Here is a 24,682-nt window from a genome sequence, read left to right as displayed (position 1 = left end):
TTGGAAAAAATTTGTATCTTGTTTCCTTTTAAAAACCTACCCATTATTGACAGATAAGTATTTGATGCCAACTAATTAAATATTGTCTGTTGAACAACTGCTTTCTTTAAAAATAGGAAACTGCTTAGATTAACGGCATATTCCTTAATATATACAGCACCTTATTATGTTGACAACAAAACTTAAGGAGAGATCCCATGCACAAAGGAAAAGAACCATAGTTTGAACATTGTAAAAAATTCACTGTCCAATCTTATGACATTAAATATTTATTGATTGAAGTTTGCCGATCAATATAAAATAGCATTCTATTTTTACCAAAGTAATCTCTAAATTTTGAATTCAATGTACCGATTTTAAAATAATAATTGGTTTTGGTCTTTCCAAAATGTATGTGTACATTTACCCTTTTTATGTTAAAAAATATAGACACTCGTGACTGCGTTTGGGAATAGATTTGATTAAAGACAAATCAAGTCAAAAGGTCAACTTTATGTACTATGATAGAACAGGACATCATAATCTGTATGTTCACGTTAACTGATGGCGTGTTACATGTTGGACAACATAACTTGACAATTCCTAAATTATTTCCCTTTGTGAACGAAAATCAGCGTGACACTTTCAAATTTTAAAAGAATTAAGGATCTTGTAAGATATAAAACATAATTAAATGCTCTAAATACAAATAACTTGACAATATATTTATGTCCGTTGATTATTAATAAAATATATTGGATATATGAATAACAAAACAAACTTGACAAGCTCGACATTATGGCACACTCGTGGGTGCGCTGTTTCCCTAACAAGTTTTTGGGGTGTCAATGTTAGTGTTTTCACAATTAACTTAACTTTTTTATAAACACAAAAATGTATTGTCAAACTGAGCCAGTATACATCAGACTTGAACAGGCATATTGTCTACTATTCGATCAACAGTGTCATCATTGTCATTTAGAATAACGTCCCTTACTTTCGTTCTTTACTTTGTACGTGGTTTGTTTACACAAAGTTCTGCGCGTTCGTGAGTGAACCATTAGAAGGTATAATAGTGAAGTATCTTTACATTACTTCAATTCTAATAGCTACAGTGTGGTAACACTACACTTATTGATTATAACATTTCTTGCGTTTGAAAAAAACGTCTTTGCATGGCACGCAAATGCCATTGTGTAGAAAGTTGATGCGTGTTAAACAATGTGACCTGACAATGCGAACATGAATTTCGTGTTACTTATCCGTGTTGTTATGGCAGCGGCTGGGAAATCCCCGTGACGTCATTGAGAAACATCCAACTCTTTCCATCTCCAACACAAAATGAATTCTCTGTCAGAGTTACGATAGCTGTCGTAGCCTTGTACGATCTGCGACGTGTTCGAAAATGCATTATTGCTTAATCTTAAGATATCTTATCTTTGGATGTAAGTTGTTAAGATTAATCTTAACCAAGATCAAGACCCTGGCCACAATATACTTCGACTGATAATAGCATGACCTACACATATGCTTACATTTTGAATATATTATGCCCTGTAAGCTTGTTATTCTGGACTGTTGGGAACGGCTATACAAAGTACTAGTATATAATTGAGGAACATTTCTATGAACGCAGGATACGTTAATACGGACATACTTTCCTCTGGACGATGTCATTGGGAAAGGTACTGTCCGGATCAATGGGGTTTCGCTGCATACCAATACAGTTGTTAGAATAACCGAGATCCACCGCTGGATCAATACGTTCAAAGCGGGTGCAATATGGGATGCTAGGTCATGTTATCCCATGACACGAGGTGTGGTTTAACGCCGCATGTCAGTTATATCAGCTTGTAGTAAAGCAGGTTTTAGACGTTACCCATTTTGTTGAAACCCACGATCAAGGGAATGGCGCTGACAAACCTGGAAACATAATCAGGGCGAACTGGGATTTAAACCCGTGACCACAGATTCCTGGCACAACTGTAATAGCTCTTTGCAGCGCCTCAGACGATAGCGCCACCCTTGCCCCCTGTTTGCCAATGAACCTCGATCAGTACAATCAGCAAAAACCTTCTCTGGCATGCATCTCTCGTCACACCGATATACCGATGCCAATGTAGTCGTAATATATGCAAAGGCAGATGTTAAGATTACTTTTTAGCAGTAGATAGTCAACCTTGTATTAAAAGGAAAGAACCCGTATGTCAGTTGTATTATCTGCGGTAACTTGTGCCAGAAACCTGTGATCGTGTGTTCGAATTCCTGTTAGACTTGATTATATTTATTAGAATTGTCAGCACCACACCTGTGCTCGAGGCTTTCGCCTAAGAAATAAAGACTTGTATCACTTCGTGTTTTCTTCCCAACTGAAACGCCGTTAAATGACTGAAAAACTGTTCAAAGCGGTGTTAAACCTACCTCACTCAATGATTCGTAACTTGTAATAAAAATACAACAATATATATGTTTAGGAAATTTTATTTGTTAAGATAATTTAACGATGGATCCAGTATAAAACACATTCATACATCAGACAAGCATACGTCTCTAGTGGTAGTAATAGGGACTGGCTTTGCCCACCAACGACCCAGCAACTCCATGACCAACAAAGGGTCCACCATGTCCATAAACACCATGTCCGGCAACGCCGTGTCCGACGAAAGGTCCGTGTCCACCAAATCCATTTCCTACAAGACCAGCTCCATGTCCGACGTTCTTACCGTAGCCGTAGTTGTTGTTGTAGGGGTTGTAACCGTACCCATGTCCCTGACCAGCAACTACGTTTCCGACGAAAGGTCCACGTCCAAAAACAAAGCCATCATGTCCGTAGACTCCTTGTCCGACGAAAGGTCCGTGTCCTACAAGACCAGCTCCATACCCAGCAACTTTCCCAACATCTTTACCATAGCCATAGGTGTTGTAGTTGTTGGGGCTGTAGTCGTAACCGTAACCTTTACCAGCAATACCTTTGTTGCCAAGGCCTTTACCGTAGCCATAGTCATTGTAACCGTTGTACGGGTTGTACCCATAGCCTTTACCAGCATCACCGAAAGATCCGGCTCGGAGGGGCTTCTGTGCCAGGACAGTGGCGACTAGCACGGACAACACAGCGACGACGGCCTGAATATAACAGAACGGTTCTAATGCAGTTTGAATCACAAAAATAATCTGATAATAACGAAAATATTTTTCCAAATCATATTAGATTCCATGTTTGAGAACAAAATTTTGCTCTATAATAGTAAATATATATTTCTATAAATAGTAAAAAGTAAGAAATCGGTATATAATGTATTAGTGTAAATTTCAAGTTAAGAACGGCTGAAGTTAATTTCGACTTAACTTTATCTTGGTGGAAATACCTTTCTCCACAAGACACCCTTGTTTGGATTTTTGTGAAAAACAAACACGTTGAAAATAAAAATAGCACGATGATTTATAAGCCACGTGTTCGTATGAAGCAGGGCTTGGAATGGGCGCTCGATGGCTACCTTTAAAGAATTCCGAGGTAACGGGATTAACTCTAACTGACTTTGATCCTAGATTAGAAGTTATCTTACCTTCATGATGAACAGACTTGACACCAGGGTTGAGATGACTGATACCACCACTGTGATTGTGCCTCCATATATACATCCTTAGCAGGGTCACGTGAAGACTACCCCCTGAGTTACACTGGCAAATGAACATCACGTGACCACATCATTTGGCGAATTTGTGTTTTATAACTCAGTTTTAGTGTCCATAATATACTGATCGAGTAGACTAAATCATGAAGATATAACAAATAAAATTATATATAATTTATACAGGAAACAAAGTTTCCACTTCCTATACATTTCCATAGAAACTAGTCACATGTACTGTATTAACATTTTTGTGTAGCACACATCGAATATTTTTTGTTGTTGCAAAATGACACACTCACATTGAAATTTAAAGAAAACGAAGTCGATTTATGACATAGTTTTGAGTGTAAAAGTTCCATATCAGTAGTGTTTGGGACTGCCCTTTCACATGCTTCCACATCCAGCTTCTTATCACTAGGTAATTGCAACCATCTGGAACAAATATTGTGAGCCATTCGTATAGTTTCCATCACAATTTTGCCTTTTCGCCCAATGGAATGAATCTTTCCACAAATTAATATCTGGTGCTGACGTTTCATATTTTCTGGTATTTTTAGACAATTTTCAATATGAGATCAATGTCACTTTTAGACATTTCCAAAAGATCTGTCGATATTTTTTTTAGATGATTGAAATAAAATATTGATGTGTTTGAAGTATAATTATGCTGAATAACTTTGTATGGGACAGTTCCAATTGATGTACTGTGTTTTAAATTTTAAGCTGGATAAAAAAAATATAGCTCTCACCCTTAAGTGGCATTACCCGATTGTATAATTGACGAAAATATTCTTATAATAACTATCGTAAGCTATTTGATGGATATTTGCAGAGATACATGAAGGGGTACTAACGGGTTACTTTTCCCCATTTATGTGACTTCGTGTTATGTCATAGTCATTGGCATTAGCATGGTTGCTCAATTCAGCAATCAATTCTTTACATCCATTTGTGAAGATGAAGTAACAAAACTAATACATTGAAGACAACGTGTATGGGCTATTTCATTAACGTAATTAAATTTACCATCCAGGTTGAAAGGAGCTGTGAATATGCATACCTTCATGTATATCACATCTCATTAAAGATTTAAGCCTGCGGATATGATCTTGATCCCGAGTGCGGTCAGAACAGCGTCGAACGTATTGCCCCAGGCGAGGAATCTATCCCACGTCATCACATGTTTACTCCAAATTGAACACATTTTTATAGACAACATTGTAGAATATTTTTACAATGACATAATTAGATTGAATCAAACATTCCATTCAATATATAATAGTTCTTTCTTCAATTATATTTGTTCACTATTTCACGCAGACATATCAATAAATTGGCATGTCAAACTATTTCCAGGTGCTGTCTATGTTACTTAAAACCATTGTATGAGTACGACTTCTCTCACAAGGAAACCTGGCACTGGTCAGACAGCTTATAGTCAGTTGGCCAGGGGTGAAAAACACGATTTTCGTTTCCACATTTTCCTGTGTACCTTAAACCTTTTCTATTGCATAAAGGAGGTACCTGTACACAATTTTCATTGGGTAGTAAGCTTGCAAGTGTGTGCGTAAATGTTCAGGGGGTCAAAATTTTATAAATTGAAGGGAACATGCATAATTTGACAAAATTGGCTGTACCATTTTTATTAAGTCATTAAACGATCCAAATTATGTCTTTGCTTAAAGGTAATGTGTTCGGTTATCTGAAAAAATGGCAAACATTTTGTTTCATTTAACTGTTATTCTTATTCTCAGTGGAAACATTGATAAAAATAATGTTGTTTATACTTCATTATCAAATCGTGTGAGTAGGTAAAACACTAATTCCATTGAATTGTGTCAATAAAACCACTATAACTGTGTATTAAAATCTGCCTGACCCATTGTACTATCCTATTCAAAGAACAAAATGCAAACATATTACATAGGGGCTGAGATATTGTATACAATGTTACCCCACCCCTCAAAAAACAATTTTGACGAAAATTGCTTGGTGAGATATGGTGGTAGATTATGTTGATGTAGTGGATGAGTGGAATAATTGTAACATTGTTTAAAAACACCAAAATAGTAAACTAATAAAGAAAAGTGATGTTTCAAGTTTTCTGGGAGCATTTGTGGTGGCCATCTTGAATTTGTGCCGACATTATGACCTGTTTTCAAAATCAGATCTAATATAGTTCTAGACAACATGGTCATGTAATATATCATAAGAAAGCATTTTAATTGTCTTTTCAATGATGTACCTTATCCCAAACAATGAAAAAAGGTAATATTGAAAGCTAATTTCCCTAGCGACTTCAAACCATACCCAAATTTAGATTTAAATTAAAATGGACATATTTTCACTCAAAATTGTAGATTTACTGCAACCCCCTGATTGTGCACACACAAAATACCACTGTAGCTTATTATCTCCAGCTGGCATTAGAATTACCTTTGTAAAAACAGCAAATTCATGAATTGTTTTATCTTAATTTGGAAACATAAAACATAATGTATCGTTTTTACATTAATTTTGGATATGGATTAAGTCCAATGGCCAGGACTTTATGCAAATGACACCATGCTTGCAAGTAACAAGCGACCTGGGTTGCAGAATCTGTTAGTGCTGTTACATAAAGAAAAGGGGACAAAGTAAAATGCAAGTAATCTGTATCTTGTTATCTGTAAACTTCTCGAGAAAGACAATGTAGTACACGCAGGAGTTCAAATTAGCTGATCAAACTGAACACTGAAATGTACTGGACTACAGGTTTATTGTACATGAATCAAACAATGTGTGTGTGGTGCGTGCGTGTGTGTGTGTATGTTCTCAGTTTCTGTGCATTTCCTTCTGTATCCAAGTGTCATCGCGATAGTGATCTTGACCTTCACATATTAATGATGACAACACTATTGTAACTGTACCCCCTTACGAAAGTGAGTTTTAAACACAAGTACTTATTTAAACACTGGATCACTAATCAAAACATTCACATTGAACAAGTTTGTCTACTGTATTATTTTACTTTAGAAGCTTTAAGACTTTGATGATTGATTTAATAGAATCACCAATGCTGTGTTACCAAACTGTTCACATATTCTCTTATACGATACGGTCACGTGATACGCGCTTAACAGTAAAACTCTTGGTGTAACGATCACGTGACCCTGTTAAGGATGTATATATTGAGGCAACACCATGTTGGTGGCATCAGTCATCTCAACACTGGTATATCGTCTAGTCAAGTCTGTTCATCATGAAGGTAAGATACTATTGTACCGTTACAGTAATACAAACATGAAATAGTGTCTCTCAGTTAATTTTGAAGCTTTCTTTAAATGAAATACTTAACTAAAATTGTATGTCCAAAACATGAGCACCCCCTTTGTAACCAGGTGAAGGAAGCTTTATATAAGGAACTGACAAGGAATGGAAACGAAAAATTGAACACAAAAATTAATTCATATTTATGTACCGTGAAACTACATTAATCGGTACACTTTTCCAGATTAGCAAAAGATGGTAACGGATTAACGTCACTTTGTATACATCAAAGGGTCCAACCATTCCATATTCCAATGGATACAGTTGATATGACAATTAACATTTGTATGAAGGTGTTTAAAGTATAAAGTTCTCAAACTCCAATGTTTTCTTATAATCAGGTCGTCATCGCTGTGTTGTCTGTACTAGTCGCCTCTGCCTTGGCCCAAGTGCCTTTAGAAACTGGATCCGTCGGAGTCGGCACTGTCGGTGTTGCTGGTACAGGCTATGGCTACAACCCATACAACAGGAACCATGGTTACAATGGCTATGGCTACGGTAAAGGCGTTGGCAACGTTGGTGTTGGAAAGGTTTACGGCAACAGCTACACTCCCTACAACTATAACAACTATGGCTACGGTAAAGGCGTAGGGAAGGTCGGTGTTGCCGGTCCCTTCGTTGCTGGACATGGAGTTGGTCTTGTTGGACATGGACACGGACCTTTCGTTGGTGAGAACGGCGTTGCTGGAAAGGGACACGGCTACGGCTACAACACCTACAACGGAGTTGGGAATGGAGTTGGTCTTGTAGGAAATGGACTCCTTGGACACGCCGGACACGGCCTCGCAGGGCCCTTCGCAGTCGGACACGGTGTTGCTGGTCAGGGACATGGCTACGGCTACAACCCCTACAACAACAACTACGGCTACGGTAAGAACGTCGGACATGGAGCTGGTCTTGTAGGAAATGGATTTGCTGGACATGGACCTTTCGTCGGACACGGAGTTTCCGGACACGGCGTTTATGGACAGGGTGGACCCTTTGTTGGTCATGGAGTTGCTGGGTCGTTCGTGGGCAAAGCCAGTCCCTATTACTACCACTAGGGACGTATGCTTGTGATGCCTGATTCCTGAATGTTTTTGTACTTTATTGATATGTTTTTGTATCCATTTACGAATGGACAATAAATCTGACGTTACATTCATGTTGTATTAGTCAATCACTGTGCATATTTTGGTCGTTGTATTACATGTAACGAATATTCTATAGAACTCTTCCCCTGGCCGCGTTATACAAGGACACTTTCAAATGTGGCACATGTTGTTACCTGTTACCCTGATAAAACAAAGGACTGGTCGGCTCGGAGTCAGTATAATATTTCTAAGTAGATAATCATGTTACACTGCGGCATGGTATCTCAGTGAGCCAGCACTATAAAATCGTCATGGTTCCGGACTATTACAAGCAGCCACACACACACACACATACACTGACGCACGCACGCTTGCGCGCGTGCATGCACGTCACTTTTTTAGCGCAATAATCTTGAAGCTGACGTTAAACTCCGTCACCTCACCTTATATAATATATAACAGTAGTTTTACCTTCATACTTTCATATAGTCCATGGCAAGTTTAGCAGGTTTGTGGCAATGACAAAGCGAGGGACAGGAAACATATTTAGGGTATCGAACGTAGCATATGATGAGGGATCACAGGTGGCCCAGTCTTCTGAGTTTCGTTTCTTAGGCGTGCCGAATCCTGTGGTCTGGGCCTCAAATACCAGATTCGCCCTGATTATGTTAAAAGCTTTACCAACACCATATCTGTTTTGGTTGGTTTCAATAAAGTGGTAAACGTCTGAGACCTACATCACTTCGGGCGTTCTTCCACATGGAGCTGACACTCGTGATATAACACAAATACTTTTCAATGTGGTATTAAACTCACTCACACACTATAACCAGTTAACGTTGTTGGTCGTCCGCCGCTTTCATTGCATTTCTAAAATACATATTTGTATGTCTTGTGCTTTTAGTAAGATGCATTCAACTTAATAACTGTTACATAAAACACCTATCAACAAAGTATGGCGCAATATAGGTTCAAACATAGGCTTTTTATTTCATTATACTTTAATCACATATAATACAGGTATTGAACGTTTGCAGCATAGCCGTTTCGGAAAGGTATTTCGAGACCTAAAGAAGCTAAAGCTACTTTTATGAGTTTTAATTCTAGACCACAGGTCACTATTATGACGTCAGTCCGCTCATCGTTACGCAAAAGCAAAAAGCGTCAAATTCCAACCTCTCTATCGTCCCTTAAACTTGGAATACACCCTCCTTATTCGATCGAGTTTTCTGAACAAAATGTATTCACAATCATACGTGAAAAAACACAGCATTTTGTAACCAATAAATGTGCGTGTCATTATTTCGAAATATCCTACCGACAATTATTAAGGATGAAATACTTTCCTATCAATATATGCTTTCGTAGTGATGCGGACGTTAATCAGCGGTTTTATTCAAAGGTGCTTATTGTGATTTGAAACCTCTGGTTGACCAGTCAGAATCGAGTATTTTCCAAATTCAAGGAAGAATAATAATATCTTTGAATGTGTGTTTCGGGCAATGCGCATGAACGATGGGCCACTGCTTTACAACTAAAAATTTCGTTTGCTTCTCTGACCAGCTTAAACTAATTCTGTGCTAAATTCTTACTGTTATTGCAAGCACTTCACTAGTTTTTGTCGGTGTTTGCAATTGTTTTTGCATCCATCAACAAATTCAAGCGTGAGCCAATTTCAGGTCTGTGTCATGCGATTGAATTTAATTGGCAAATGTTGTTTAACGACGCATTCAACACCATTCAAGTAATATCACGGCGGGGACAAGAGGTGGCTTCAGGCATTGTACTCATACAAACAAGTGACTGAGAAATGGTCCATGTTATCGGGGAGGATGACTCGCAATCAGGCAAACAGGGCATGATCACCCACTCTTTCGACAGTCATTAGATACTGGGGATATTTTCTACTCGAAATAGCCGCAAGGTCCCGATTATATGAAACATCGACATATGTGTCTGTCAAACGACAAGCCGACGGAAAACTACGAAAATACTATCACGACGGTAAACACACAATACATGTACAGTCAAACACCGTTGTGTCGAACTTTGATGTGTCGAACTTTCGGTTGTCTATCAGAAAAAGCATGATCCCTCCATATTCATTCTTTATTTACCATGTTAGGTTTTGTCGAACCTCGGACAACTCGAAACATTTACGTAGGTCCCTTCAACTTCGACACAACGCTGTTTGAATGTATGTATGCCCTATATATCCACCTTGCAAGAGCAATCGTACTTCCGCAAAGGTTTTTTAATTATAGTAGGTAACCTTTTTAGAAGGATGAAGACCACAAACGTCACTTTGTTACTATTTCATCCCTCGAAGGGAATATATCGTGTTGGTGTTTTAGCCTCTGTCTGGACAGCGGAATGTCGGTGGCTTGACCTCTTGACTGCGTTAACAACGACAGTACTTGTGCTCGGCATTTAATGGATGAAACGGGACTGGTCGGAATTCAGTCAGAATAATGTGTCTGAGTGGAGTATCCGTTATACACTGCGCCATGGTATATCAGTGCCCTAAACCGTCATAAGTCTGCATTAGTACAAGCAGCCACACACGTGCATGCAGGTAGCTGTATAAGTAAAATAATCGTGAACATGACGTTAAAATCCCATTTAAACTCAACTCACCTCACCTCGGCTCTGCTACGCCTAAAGAACTGCCTATGTAGAGATTGTACAACCCTGCGCTGATTTGGATGTAAAATTGAAATCTACATGGGTCAGTTTGTACATCAACGATTTACGATGAAACTGGAAATCATGAATATCACGATCTTTCATATTCATTAAAAATGCCAAAAATAATTTTCGCGGCATTAAAACAAAAGATTCATTTTTTCATGTCAAGAAATATAAAGCACCTTTCTTTACACGGCACAATCCCTATGTTTTCCCCATATATCATGATAAAAGTATTAACGAATACATGAAGGTCACAAATAAAAACGACCGCCTCCGTGGTCTAGTGGTAGAGCGTCCGCCTGGAGAGCGGAAGGTCCGGGGTTCGATCCCCGGCCGCGTCATACCAAAGACTTTAAAAGATGGTACTTGTTGTTACCCTGTCTGGGGCTCAGCATTAAGGGGCTAAAATAAGGAATGGTCGGCTCGGAGTCAGTATACTGTGTCTGAGTGGGGTATTCATGTTAAACTGCGGCATGGTTTCTCATGATCAGTCAGCTAGCACTATTAATCGGCATCAGTCCGGACTAGTACAAGCAGCCACACACACACATACGTGCAATATATATAAGTGCAATAATCTTGGACGCGACGGTAAAACCAATTTCACCTCACCTCACCTCACCTCACAAATCAAATCAAATCAAAACATGCAACGTGTTTTATTGTTTGATAATATAGGGGATAGCTTTTCCAGATGGCAAGCTCCGAGGAGACCTTTACAACAAAGCATCAGCAATGTTTGTCTAGTAAAAATATACATACACTGATCAGTTGTTTCCCACTTGAATAACTGTACACGATTGTATAGGCGATGGCCGAAAATATCATTTTAACAACTATCATATTTAGTATCTATGTATCCTGACTATGTGCATATTTCAAAAATAACTTTACTAAAAAATATTTATGAATTTCATGTAAGTGGTATTCCCAGAGATGCGTGAAGGGGTTCTGGCGGGACATTGTTTCACGGTTTATGTGACTACGTGTTATTTCACATTTGCATACGTACTCAATTCAATAATCAATTCTTCACATCCATTCGGGAGGTTACTCAATTCAATCTTCAACTGCTTGCATGTCAATGCAACAAAACTAATGCATTCAACACAACGTTTATGGGATACTTCATTAAAGTAATTATAGACCATTCAGGTCGAAGCTGAAGCTGTAAATTAGCATACTTTCATGTATACCACATCGCATTAAAGATTTAAGCCTCGACACCGAGGGTAATCACAATAGCGTCGAACGTATTGCCCCGGGCCAAGAATCTATCCCACGTCATTTACTCCAAATTAAACACATTTTTGCAGAAAGCATTGTAGAATATTTGGACCATGAAATGTTTAGTCCTGAGTTTGTGTCAAACATTCGATTTAATATATAAGTTAACCTTATTAACGTAACTTAACTTATAACCACTGTAAGCCTACGATTTATCACTAATTGGCCTCCAATGTGTCAGACAGCGTTTAACAACACAGCAAGACAATAAGTAGTTTGTTTGACCCTGCACTCAGCAATATTCCAGGTATATGACAACGGTATGTAAATAATCGAGCCTGGATCAGAAAATCCAGTGATTTACATCATAAGCATCGATCTACTACCACTACAATAACAACAACAACAACTACTACTATAAAAGCTACTACTACTACTACTACTACTACTACTACTACTATATGTACTGTTGCTGCTGCTACTATACCTTTTGCCTCCAGTTGGTATTGAAATCATCCATATGAAAAAAGATCAATGAATTGTTTTTATTTGCAAACATAAAAAACAGAATGTATCAGTTCTAAATTTGAATATGGATTGAGACTGCCGTGGGTCCACTGACCAGGACTTCTTGTAGATGACACCATGTTAGCAAGTAGCACTCTACTTCGGTTGCAGATCTAGAGCCTATTACAAATTATGCTCCCGTATGCAATTAAGTCAAAGCTCAAACATAACTCAAGTTCAGTTAAAGGGAACAACGTAGTTGATGAAAGAAATGTGTGATGAGTGCATGTTTCTTTGGGGTTTTAAACTTCACAGGAAAAACAATGTCGTGAGCACTTGAGTTCAAATTAGCCGATCAAACTCAACACTGGTTTGGTTTGTACAAGAATATGTTTATGGCATGATATTGGTAGTTACTTTAGTTGATGCACCATCCTTGATATAATTGTTGATGTTGATGTTGATGTTGATGTTTTGTATGTTCGACAACACGTTTGGTGATTAGATTTGAGTTTCTGGTCATTCCTTTCATGACAAGCTAATTAGGACACTTATTTTATCATAATTTTTCTCTTAGTGGATCTGTGGATGTTGTGTCATTTGAATTTTAGATGTATACATTTACGTCTCTATCGTTTGCAAATGTAACTGTGACGCACTACGGTTACTGCAGAACGGATGGCAACGCTGTAAATGTACAAAATATTTTAATCTTTCAAATAGGAGAATAATGACACTTTCACTTCAAATTGATACCCAATCTAATACTGCACATACAACATGTCTATCAACTGTTAATTTTCTCTTGCTTGTATCAAAAAACTGGATTGGTGTCTTTGTCACAAGAGGGTAAATATGTGGATCATTGTGCGTCAATCTTCTTTCAATCTGTCGTGGAAACCCTGAACGTGTGTTGATTGTGCAAGGAAAGCGTGATGCGAGGTCTGAGCCGACGATGCAAGAGGATTTATGGAGTTAGAACCTAGATGTGTCTTGGAATTTCAGGGAATGTGTGGAATTCGCAACTGACGATACAAGAGCGTGAAGCATTTGAAACTGACGGCTCTTATTCCTTGTCTCATATAATGCATGTACATGTGTGTATCTGTGTGTGTGATCAACCCTCGACTTGCTAAGCACATGTCTGATCAGCATACCTGCCTTTCTACTAAAGAGAGTTACGACAGTAAACAAAGCGAATATAATTGAATAATGGTTAAAACGAATATTGAGATATATTATTAGAGTTAAAAAATAGTTTTCAATAAAATGAAAATCATGTCAACAGAATCAACATGAGATGTATAATTGTATCTGTAACACTTTGATGCTTAATTCTGATTAAGGGCACAACGAACGTTGAGTTACGCAACTGTTCACATATTCGCTTATACTATGGGGTCACGTGATACATATGTAGCGGTATAATTCTTGGAGTAAAGATCACGTGACCCTGTAAAGGATGTATATAAGGAGGCAGCACCACAGTGGTGGTATCAGTCATCTCAACACTGTTCATCTAGTCAAGTCTGTTCATCATGAAGGTAAGATACCACTGTACTGATACAGTCATACACACATCTAATGTTGTCTTTTAGTCAAGTTTGAAGCGTTTAAATACACGACACTCTTTGTTCTAATTACATGTGTTTTTGGCTTTACGGTTGCAGTGTTTTCGCAGCCCAGTTGCGTTTGGATTAACGTTTGTAATCTATTTGTCCAATCCAATTTTCAATCGTATACTTTTATTTGCCGTGCAGTGTATCATGATATTAACATACTAACTTCGAGGACACTATGTTCAGAAACTGTGTGCATTTGCTAAAAAGAAGTAAGTTGATATATGAGTATACAACGAAGCATTGACCAACTAATGCATTTTAGCTTCTTTATTTCCGAATCAGAGCGTTGTTATATTCTTGCTAAATCACTACTCATCTATATAACCGATAAAGAGTCAATGAGTTATAAATGAAACTCACATCGTCATTAATTCATCTATATTGTGACCATGTAAACACGATGTTATGGATACAGTTAATGTTACTATCTGCATTTGTATGAAAGTGTTTGAAGTTTCAAATTTTCAACTCAAATGTATTTCACAAATTCAGGCCGTCATCGCTGCGTTGTCCGTGCTAGTAGCCTCTGCGTTGGCTCAGGTGCCCTTTGGAGTCGGCACTGTCGGCGTTGCTGGTACAGGCTATGGCTACAACCCATACAACAAGAACTATGGTTACAACAGCTATGGCTACGGTAAAGACGTTGGGAAAGTCGGTGTCGCCGGTCCCTTCGTTGCTGGACATGGAGTTGGTCTTGTTGGACACGGGCCTTTCGTTGGTCATGCTGGTTCATTCGCAGGAAACGGACCCTTTGTTGCTGGAAAGGGACACGGTTATGGCTACAACACCTACAATGGAGTTGGGAATGGAGTTGGTCTTGTAGGAAATGGACTCCTTGGACACACCGGATACGGCCTCGCAGGACCCCTCGCAGTTGTACACGGTGTTGCCGGTCAGGGATATAGATACGGCTACAACCCCTACAACAACAACTACGGCTACGGTAAGAACGTCGGACATGGAGCTGGTCTTGTAGGAAATGGATTTGCTGGACATGGACCTTTCGTCGGACACGGAGTTACCGGACACGGTGTTTATGAACATGGTGGACCCTTTGTTGGTCATGGAGTTGCTGGGTCGTTCGTTGGCAAAGCCAGTCCCTATTACTACCACTAGGGACCTACGCTTGTGATGCCTGATGTATGAATGTTTTTGTACTTTATTGATATGTTTTTGTATCCATTTACGAATGGGCAATAAACCTGACGTTACATACATGTTTCTATTTCGGTCGTTGTGTTACATGTAACGAATATTCTATAGAAATTCTCCCCTGGCGGCATCACACCAGAAGGCTTTGAAATATGGCTCGTGTTGTTATCCTGTTACCCTGGCAATGACTGGTCGGCTCCGAGTCACACAAATATGTGAATACTCGCCGCGAAGTTAAATAATCTAGAACGTGTCTCTAAAACCCATTCCACCTCACCTCTATAGAAATCTAAATCTGTTTTCGCACTGGACATGGGGGCACGGGTGGCCCAGTCGTCTAAGGCGCCGCGATTCGCTGTGCAGAATTTGCTTCCCTTGGGCACGCCAGAAACCTATGATTGTGGGTTCGAATCCCGGTTCGAGTCCCGGTTCGCCCCGATTATGTTTCTGGGTTTGTCAGCACCATACCCGTGCTCGTGGGTTTCACCGAAGTGGTAAACGTCTGAGACCTGCATGACTTCGGGCTTTCCTCCAACATTAAGCTGACACGCCGTGATATAACTGGAATACTGTTAAAAGCGGCGTTAAACCCAACTCACTCACTCACTCACTCACTCGAAATGGACATGCACATTGTTACATTATTTAACGTTCTTGCTGAGTGAAATATACAACGACTCTTGAATTTGTTAATAGACATCCTTGTGTGTAAACCTCCGCACTATCCCGTCCTCAAATAATGAGTCAATTTAATTTATTGACATCAATATTCCATAAAGGCCAAGCCGTACTAAAAGCAACATGACCGTTTAATCTGAATTCAAATAATAATTGATCTTCACTTTTTGCAAAACAACACTGACAACAAGAAGACATGATGAAAATAACAGAGGTTAACAGTCGTACAAAGGCAATCGTGATAAACATGTGATTTGCACACAAAATCACTTTACACGGTTGCTACTTCTTGTCGTACACTACATGTGCTCTATGTACGTGGAACCGATTTTACAGATGTTAACAGACAATGCCATTATTTTTTCCATGGTATATATCCCAGTAGATATATAAAATTCTAATAAGTAGATGCCATCTATCCTGCTGATGATTACATGATTGAAATTCAATCAGAATTTAAGGAAAAGTATGCATTTATTTCAATGTATATAAGAAAGAGAATTGGGTGCCGTTGGTTTCTTAAATGAGTTTACGACCGGCTCCGTGGTGTAGTGGATAGAGCGTGTTACCCTGCCTGGCCCTCGGCATTGAGGGTCTAAAACAAGGGTTGGTCGGCTCGGAGTCAGTATATTGTGTCAGTGGGGTATTCATGTTAATCAAGTAATAAGGGCAATATCCTTGGACGCGACGTTCAACCCCTTTTCACCTCACCTCAGCTGAATTTACATAATGTTGTGCATGTAAATACATTGTGATCCTAGCATAAGCACGGTGTAATACATTTATAAGGATCGCAATATATATACATATATGTATAAATAAATAGTTATAACACTGGTGTGCTGACAGAGAATTCCGATGACACAAGTAAACGAAACTGATCATATACCTCATTCAATATGGTTCACTGTCCTTTGTGCGCGTGCGATAGCGTGACGATATGCAGAGATGGATTAACATATTTGTCTCTTTCGATTAATCGATTTTCATCTATACGCGTGTTTTAAGATTACTTTTGGCTCTGTAATGTAGGCTAGCTATTTTGTGAATGAATATGTCTTTCATATAGTCTATGGCAGATTAAGTTGGTTTGTGGCAATGGCAAAGCGAGGCAAAGGAATAATATTTAGGGTTTCGAAAACAGCGTACTTCATTGTGATGAAGGGTCACAGATGGTACGGTCGCGATTCTGAGTTACGTTTCTTAGGCGTGCTAGTATCCTGTGGTTGGGGCTTCTAATACCACATTCGCCCTGATTACGTTTCCAGCTTAATCAACACTATAGCTCTATTGGTTGGTAAACGTCTGAGACCTGCATCACTTCGGGCGTTCTTCCACATGAAGCTGACACGCTGTGACATAACAGAATGCGGTATTAACTGACTCACTCACTATAACCAGTTGACGATGTTGGTCGCCCGCCGCTTCCATTGCATTTGTAAAAAAATTATTTGTTTGTGTTGTGTTTAAGTAAGATGCGTTCAACTAAAAAACTGTTACATATGAAATGAAATATGCACTGTGTTGGTTCATAACAACACACGTCTTTATCTATTTTAACTGAACTTGAACTGGCTGGACACTAGAATAAGTTAACCACAACGCCGATACCGGAAAATGACAACTGAGGTTTCTAGTTTTGTGCTAAATAGATTTCGAATGTTGTATTTTGGCCATTTCTTAACAAAAAGTTATTGTTAAATTGCCACTTACTTAAGTCGTGCTGTGATTCTATATTTGTTGGTTCGACTACCAGATTCGGCCTGATTATACAAGGAAACTCTGATGATAACCTTTCAACAAAGTATGGCGCTGTGTATGCTCAAACATTGGCCTTTTATATCATTATACTTTACTCTCATATATTACAGGCATTGAACGTTTGCAGCATAGCTATTTCGTAAAGGTATTTCGAGACTTAGAGAGGCTTAAGCCAGTCTTGTAAGGCTTAATTCTACACCACTCGTCATTGTGACGCAAAAACGAAAAGCCTCAAATTTCAGGCTCTCTGGAGTTGATAAAACTTAAAATACACCCTCGAACCTCGGATAACTCGAAACAGTTACATAATTCCCTTCAACTTCGACACAACGGTGTTTGACTGTAGGTATGCACTATCCACCTTGCAAAAACAATCTTATTTCCGCAAAGTGTTTTTATTACAGTTGGTACTCTTTGTGGCAGGATGTAGACGACAAACGTTACTTGTTTCTCTTTCTTCTCTAGAAGAGACTATACCGTCTCGGTGATTTAGTGGACATAGCCTCTGTCCGGAGAGCGGAATGTCGGTGGTTTGATTCCCTAATTGCGTCAAACTTGTTACCCTGTCTGACGCTCTGCATTTAATAGATGAAACAGGGCTGGTCTACCTTGAGTCAGTATACTGTGTCTGAGTGGAGAATCCGTGTTACACTGCGCCATGGTATATCAGTGGTCTAAGCTATAAATCCGGCATAAGTTTGCACTAGTACAGCAGTACAATAATCGTGAACGTGACATTAAAATCCTATTTCACCTCACCTCGGCTTAGGTACGCATACAAAACTGCATTTGTAGACATTGTAAGCCTTTCACTGATTTGGATGTGAAATTGAAATCCATTTGGGTCATTATGTACCTCAACGACCTTCAATGAAACTTGAACTCATGAAAATCACGATCTCTCATATTCATTTGGAAGAAGTTCTGTAACAGTGTTAATTGAAAATGCCAATAATAGTTAAACAAATTCTTAATTTTTCATAGCAACAAATATTACTTTCCAGCATAAAGGTGCCACCGTCACCTTTCTTATAACGACACTACCCTTTATTTCTCCCAAATATCATAATCAAGGTATTGACGAATGCTTGAAGGCCATAAAACAAAACATGAATCGCGTTTAATGTTTGATAATATAGACGATAGCCTTTGTAGATGACCAGCTGCGAGGAGACCTTTACGCAAAAGGAGTTCCTCAGTAAAGCTTTCAACATGTTTTATGGTAGACACGTGGATGACATTTCCACATTTGTCGCATCAGTGACAAAAATGATGTTCGATGCAATTCCCCATTTTGAGTTGTACCATGATATATGTTCCCGGTATTTTTTCTGCTGGACAATTGACTTGCCTTTGCATGTATTTGTGACGGGTGCCACTGTGGGGCAGGGTATGCTCACCTTTTCGCGAACATCTGGTATCATTGCTATTTGATAGTGATTCATCAACACACGCTCATGATATAGTCGGGATCGTACAATCGAGTCTGCTTTGTACAGAGGTTTCTTTTGGATATCGAAAGGGTTTTGTCGCTTTATTATTATTTCTATTAAACTAAGTATAGATCAGCTATGTTTGTCGGGTAAAAATATACATGGACTGATTAGTTATTTCACGCTGATATAACAGTACACGATTGTATAAGCGATTCACGAAAATATCATTTTAACAATTATCATATTTAGCATCGGTCCTGACAATGTGCATATTTAAAAATTCAAAATGTTTATGAGTTTTATGTTAGTGGTTTTTTTTCAGAGATGCCTGTAGGGGTACTGACGGGTCAATGTTCCCGCTTTATGTGATTATGTGTCATTCACCTTTGCATATTTACTCAGTTCAACACTCACTTCTTAACATCCAATCCGGAGGTTAAACAATTCAGTCATCAATTGTCAGCATGTTAATGCAACCAAACTAATACATTCAACACAACGTTTATAGGGTATTTAATAAAAGTAATTACTAACCATTGAGGTCGAAACTGACGCTGTGAATTTGCATCATGTATACCACATCGCATTAAAGATTTAAGCCTGCGGATATAATATCGACACAAAGGGTCGTCCAAATAGCGTCGAACGTGTTGCCCCGGGCGAGGAATGTATCCCATGTCATCAAAGGTTTTCTCTAAATTAAACTCATTTTTGTGGAAACCATTTTAGAATGTTTAGTCCTAAGGTTGTAGCAAACATTTGACTTAATATCTGCTATTACTTTCTTAACTTAAATAAACTTGTGTACTATTAGTCACTGCATAACCTCCGCTTTGTCAGACAGCGTTCAACAACACAGTAAAACAACTGCCAGTACTACTACTACTACTACTACTACTACTACTACTACTACTACTACTACAACTACTGCTACTACTACTACTACTACAACAACTACTACTACTATTACAGCTACTACTGCAATTACTTCCACTACAAAAGCTGCTACTAGTATTATTACTACTACTACTACTTCTACTACTACTACTATGTGAACGATTTGTCACTAGACAACCTCCGCTTTGTCAGACAACTACGAGTACTATTACTACTATAACCACTACACTACTACTACTACTGTTACAGCTACTACAACAATCAAAGCTACTACTACTAGTATTATTACTCCTACTACTATTACTACTACTACATATACTTTGTGTATGATTTTTCAAAAGATAACCTCCACATTGTCAGTCAGCGTTTAACAACACAGTAAAACAACCACTAGTACTGCCACTACATTTACCACTACTACCACTACAACTACTACTACTACTACTACTGCTACTACTACAACTACTACAACAACTACTACTACTATTACAGCTACTACTGCTATTACTACCACTACAAAAGCTGCTACTAGTATTATTACTACTACTACTACTTCTACTACTACTACTACTATGTGAACGATTTGTCACTAGACAACCTCCGCTTTGTCAGACAACTACGAGTACTATTACTACTATAACCACTACACTACTACTACTGTTACAGCTACTACAACAATCAAAGCTACTACTACTAGTATTATTACTCCTACTACTATTACTACTACTACATATACTTTGTGTATGATTTTTCAAAAGATAACCTCCACATTGTCAGTCAGCGTTTAACAACACAGTAAAACAACCACTAGTACTGCCACTACTTTAACCACTACTACCACTACAACAACTACTACTACTACTACTACTACTACTACTACAACTACTACTACTACTACAACTACTACTACATTAACTGCTACTACTACTACTACATGTACTGCGACTACCACTACTATAGCATAATACCTCCAATTGGTATTGGAATCACCCATGTAAAAACAAATCAATAAATAGTCTTATATTTAGTTGCAAACATAAAAACAGAATGAATTATTTTAAAAATTGAATATGGATTATTAAGATTGCCGTGGGACCAATGACCAGGACTTCTTGCAGATGATCACCATGTTTTTGCAAGAAGCTGTCTACCGGAGTTGCAGATCTAGAGTCTATTACAAATAATTCATTCGTATGCAATAAAGTGAATGCTTAAATATAACTAAAGTTCAGTTGAAGGAAACAAAGTAGTTGAAGTAAGAAATATATGTTCATGTTTCTTGGGGATTATAAAAAGACAATGTAGTATACACATGAGTTCAAAATGGCCGCTTAAACTCAACACTTGTGTGGGGGATAAGTGAATAGATTTATTAGTGTCAAGTATGATATTGGTAATTACTTTGGTTGGCTGAACCCTATTCCAGCCTCCAGATCTATATGGACCTGGTGTGTGGAGAAAATGAAAAGTTAAAAATGCCAAGACTGTATCTTAGTGTTATTAATAAAACCAATCTCTAAATATCAAAACCATCACAAGTTTTTATGTATCACAACTATTGCCCAGAATGTCTAAAAGATACATAAATTCCCGGACAGAAGAAACTATACTCCCTTGTTTGATGGTGTCTACAATGAAACAGATAAGAAATGTTTATTTATGTGTTCACTCTTGACATCCTTATTGTAGTTGATGCTTCATTTTTGATATTATTGTTGATGTTGATGTTTTGTATGTTCGACTACACTTAGGATGATCTGACTTGAGACTAAACAGTTTGTGGTCATTCTTTTCATGAAAAGCAATTAGGACACTTCTAACATTCTTATCTTATTGTTTAGTTTATGTGTGTATGTGGAGTCATTTGAATTTTGCATGCATGCAGTTTCTTCTGTGTCGTTTTTAAGTGTTACTGCGACTGTTATCGTGATCTACACGCACTACGGCTACTGCTAAACGGATGAAAATACTATAATTGTAAATGTTTACCAGAACGCGATTGATTTGTAAACACACACACATTGTAGCCTTTTAAAAAAGAAGAATATTCACACTTTCACTTCAAATTGAATCTCCAGTCTAAAAACACACACTGAACTTACTTTCCCAAATGAATATTTATGAACAACACGAACACACTAATACTAGCAAACACCGAGCAAAGTTGTTGTTTTTTCTTGCTAGCATAAAAAACCTGGATTGGTGTCTTTGTCCCAAGATGATAAATATTTGTATAGTTGTGTGTCAATCTTCTTTCATTCTGTCGTGGAAAGCCTGAACGTGTGTTGCTTGTGCAAGGAAAGTGTAATGCGATGTTTGAGCAGACGCTGAAAAAGGAGTTATGGAATTGGAACCTACGATACATGTGTAATGTAATTGAATTATGGTTGAAACAGTTTTTGAAATATATTATTAGAGTTGAAAAACATATATGAGGTTTTCAATGGTATGACAATAGTTTAGGCTTTAACACTGTCGTGATTAAATTCTGCTTAATGGCACAACGAACGTTGAGTTGCGCAACTATTCAAATATTCACTTAAACGATTGGTCACGTGATACATATAACTGTAGGGGTAAAGATCACGTGACCCTGTTGAGGGTATATAAATGTGGAGCACCACACTGGAGGTATCAGTCATCTCAACACTGGTGTATCGTCTAGTCAAGTCTGTTCATCATGAAGGTAAGATACCATTGTACCGACAGTCATGCAACCATCTAATGTGTTCTCTCAGTCAAGTTCAATGCGTTTAAATATACTACACTGTTTTTTTCTAATTCAATCAATTTCAATTCTTAACTAAAATTTCTTGTCTAAATGAAGCAACCGCTTGTAACGAAGTGGGGATAACTCAGCATATTAAGGTAAAGCGAAGCACGGGGTTACATAGATGTGATGGACAGTGATGTGGGTTGGTTAAACAAATGACAAGGAAAGGAAAATCTGCAGCAATTAATTGATTCGTATTTGATGTACAAGTAAATCTCAATAATCTGTTCACAGTTTTCATTAACGAATCAGATTCTGTGTTTAAAAAAGTAAGGTCACCAACCTGACGACAAGCGCTGATCTATTTTGTGCAACGAGTACATCATTTCATTGTACATAGTTTATGTTCGTAACGTAATAACACTAATAAACTGCTTTGCAAAAGAAAGTGTACGCTCATGTTTGATTCTAGCTACAAATGAAGCAAACAATAAGTTGTCATTCGATAGTGATGTATTGATACGGGTATGATAGTTGTGTTTTGGACTTCACGCCTTCAGTGTTTCCATGACTGTTTTCAGCCTTGTAACGGTGGGATAACGTTTGTTAAAAAAATTGTCAAATCGAAGATACGAGGTTCACAAAGTTTGTGCATTTGCTTATATATATATATATACACACACACACAAAAATGAGGTAAATGTTCACTCGGTGTACATGTAATATATAATAAAATAATAAAGTCCACGTTAGTCCATCATCTTCTTTATATCAGTTTCATACATAGTACTTTCGCTGTCTCATGACAGTTACACTGAAGAGCTGTCATATATATATAAAACCGTGTTTGAATTTTGAACTCTAATGTATTTGTTACATTCAGGCCGTCATCGCTGCGTTGTCCCTGCTAGTAGCTTCTGCGTTGGCTCAGGTGCCTTTCGGAACTGGATCCTTCGGAGTCGGCACTGTCGGTGTTGCTGGTAAAGGCTATGGTTACAACCCATACAACAGGAACCATGGTTACAACAGCTATGGCTACGGTAAAGGCGTTGGGAAAGTCGGTGTTGCCGGTCCCTTCGTTGCTGGACATGGAGTTGGTCTTGTTGGACACGGACCTTTCGTTGGTCATGCTGGTTCATTCGCAGGACACGGACCCTTTGTTGCTAGAAAGGGACATGGTTATGGCTACAACACCTACAATGGAGTTGGGAATGGAGTTGGCCTTGTAGGAAATGGACTCCTTGGACTCGCCGGACACGGACTCGCAGGACCCCTCGCAGTCGGTGGCCACGGTGTTGCTGGTCAGGGACATGGCTACGGTTACAACCCCTACAACAATAACTACGGCTACGGTAAGAACGTCGGACATGGAGCTGGTCTTGTAGGAAATGGATTTACTGGACATGGACCTTTCGTCGGACACGGAGTAGCCGGACACGGCATTTATGGACATGGTGGACCTTTCGTTGGTCATGGAGTTGCTGGGTCGTTCGTTGGCAAAGCCACTCCCTATTACTACCACTAGAAGCGTATGCTTGGCATGCCTGATGTATGAATGTTTTTGTACTTTATTGATATGTTTTTGTATCAATTAACGAATGGGCAATAAATTTGACGTTACATTGTATATATTGTAAGTTGTATTATTCAATGATTGTGGAAATTTTGGTAGTTGTATTACATGTAACGAATATTCTATAGAAATCATTCACCTGGCCGACAGAAGACTTCAAAGTATGCCGTCTTGTTGTTACCCTGTAACCCTGATAAAACAAGGACTGGTCAGTATAATATTTCTCAGTGGATATTCATGTTAAACAGCGGCATGGTATCTAAGTGGGCCAGGCACTATAAAATCGGCATTATTCCGGACTGGTACAAACAGACACACACACACACACACACACACACACACACACACACACACACACACACACACACACACACACACACACACACACACACACACACACACACACACACACACACACACACACACACACAC

At 38.5% G+C, this 24,682-nt stretch overlaps 4 protein-coding genes across 4 annotated transcripts; 3 read left to right on the top strand and 1 right to left on the bottom strand.

The window, feature by feature from the left end:
* Nucleotides 1–2,529: 2,529 nt before the first annotated feature.
* LOC124139647 (keratin-associated protein 19-2-like) lies at nucleotides 2,530–3,571 on the bottom strand. The gene is made up of 2 exons (XM_046506905.2): nucleotides 3,543–3,571; nucleotides 2,530–3,102 (listed from the first exon to the last, which is right to left on the bottom strand). Exons 1-2 carry the CDS (start codon nucleotides 3,546–3,548, stop codon nucleotides 2,530–2,532), a joined length of 579 nt encoding a protein of 192 aa, XP_046362861.2. The 5' UTR covers nucleotides 3,549–3,571.
* Nucleotides 3,572–6,816: 3,245 nt separating this feature from the next.
* On the top strand, nucleotides 6,817–8,077 carry LOC124139667 (glycine-rich cell wall structural protein 2-like). Its single transcript, XM_046506928.2, has 2 exons — nucleotides 6,817–6,858; nucleotides 7,262–8,077. The coding sequence occupies exons 1-2, from the start codon at nucleotides 6,853–6,855 to the stop codon at nucleotides 7,961–7,963; spliced, it is 708 nt and encodes a 235-aa protein (XP_046362884.2). The 5' UTR covers nucleotides 6,817–6,852; the 3' UTR covers nucleotides 7,964–8,077.
* A 5,844-nt stretch (nucleotides 8,078–13,921) lies between these two features.
* LOC124139668 (shematrin-like protein 2) lies at nucleotides 13,922–15,239 on the top strand. Its single transcript, XM_046506930.2, has 2 exons — nucleotides 13,922–13,962; nucleotides 14,533–15,239. Exons 1-2 carry the CDS (start codon nucleotides 13,957–13,959, stop codon nucleotides 15,154–15,156), a joined length of 630 nt encoding a protein of 209 aa, XP_046362886.1. The 5' UTR covers nucleotides 13,922–13,956; the 3' UTR covers nucleotides 15,157–15,239.
* Nucleotides 15,240–22,605: 7,366 nt separating this feature from the next.
* LOC124139669 (glycine-rich cell wall structural protein 2-like) lies at nucleotides 22,606–24,304 on the top strand. The gene is made up of 2 exons (XM_046506933.2): nucleotides 22,606–22,650; nucleotides 23,561–24,304. The coding sequence occupies exons 1-2, from the start codon at nucleotides 22,645–22,647 to the stop codon at nucleotides 24,200–24,202; spliced, it is 648 nt and encodes a 215-aa protein (XP_046362889.1). The 5' UTR covers nucleotides 22,606–22,644; the 3' UTR covers nucleotides 24,203–24,304.
* Nucleotides 24,305–24,682: the final 378 nt, after the last annotated feature.

This window comes from Haliotis rufescens, unplaced genomic scaffold (assembly GCF_023055435.1).
Source record: "Haliotis rufescens isolate VD_foot unplaced genomic scaffold, xgHalRufe1.0.p SCAF_7, whole genome shotgun sequence".
Taxonomy (NCBI): Eukaryota; Metazoa; Mollusca; class Gastropoda; order Lepetellida; family Haliotidae; genus Haliotis; species Haliotis rufescens.
The sequence above is the reverse complement of the archived record's forward strand: the minus strand, read 5'-3'. Positions and strand labels throughout refer to the sequence as shown.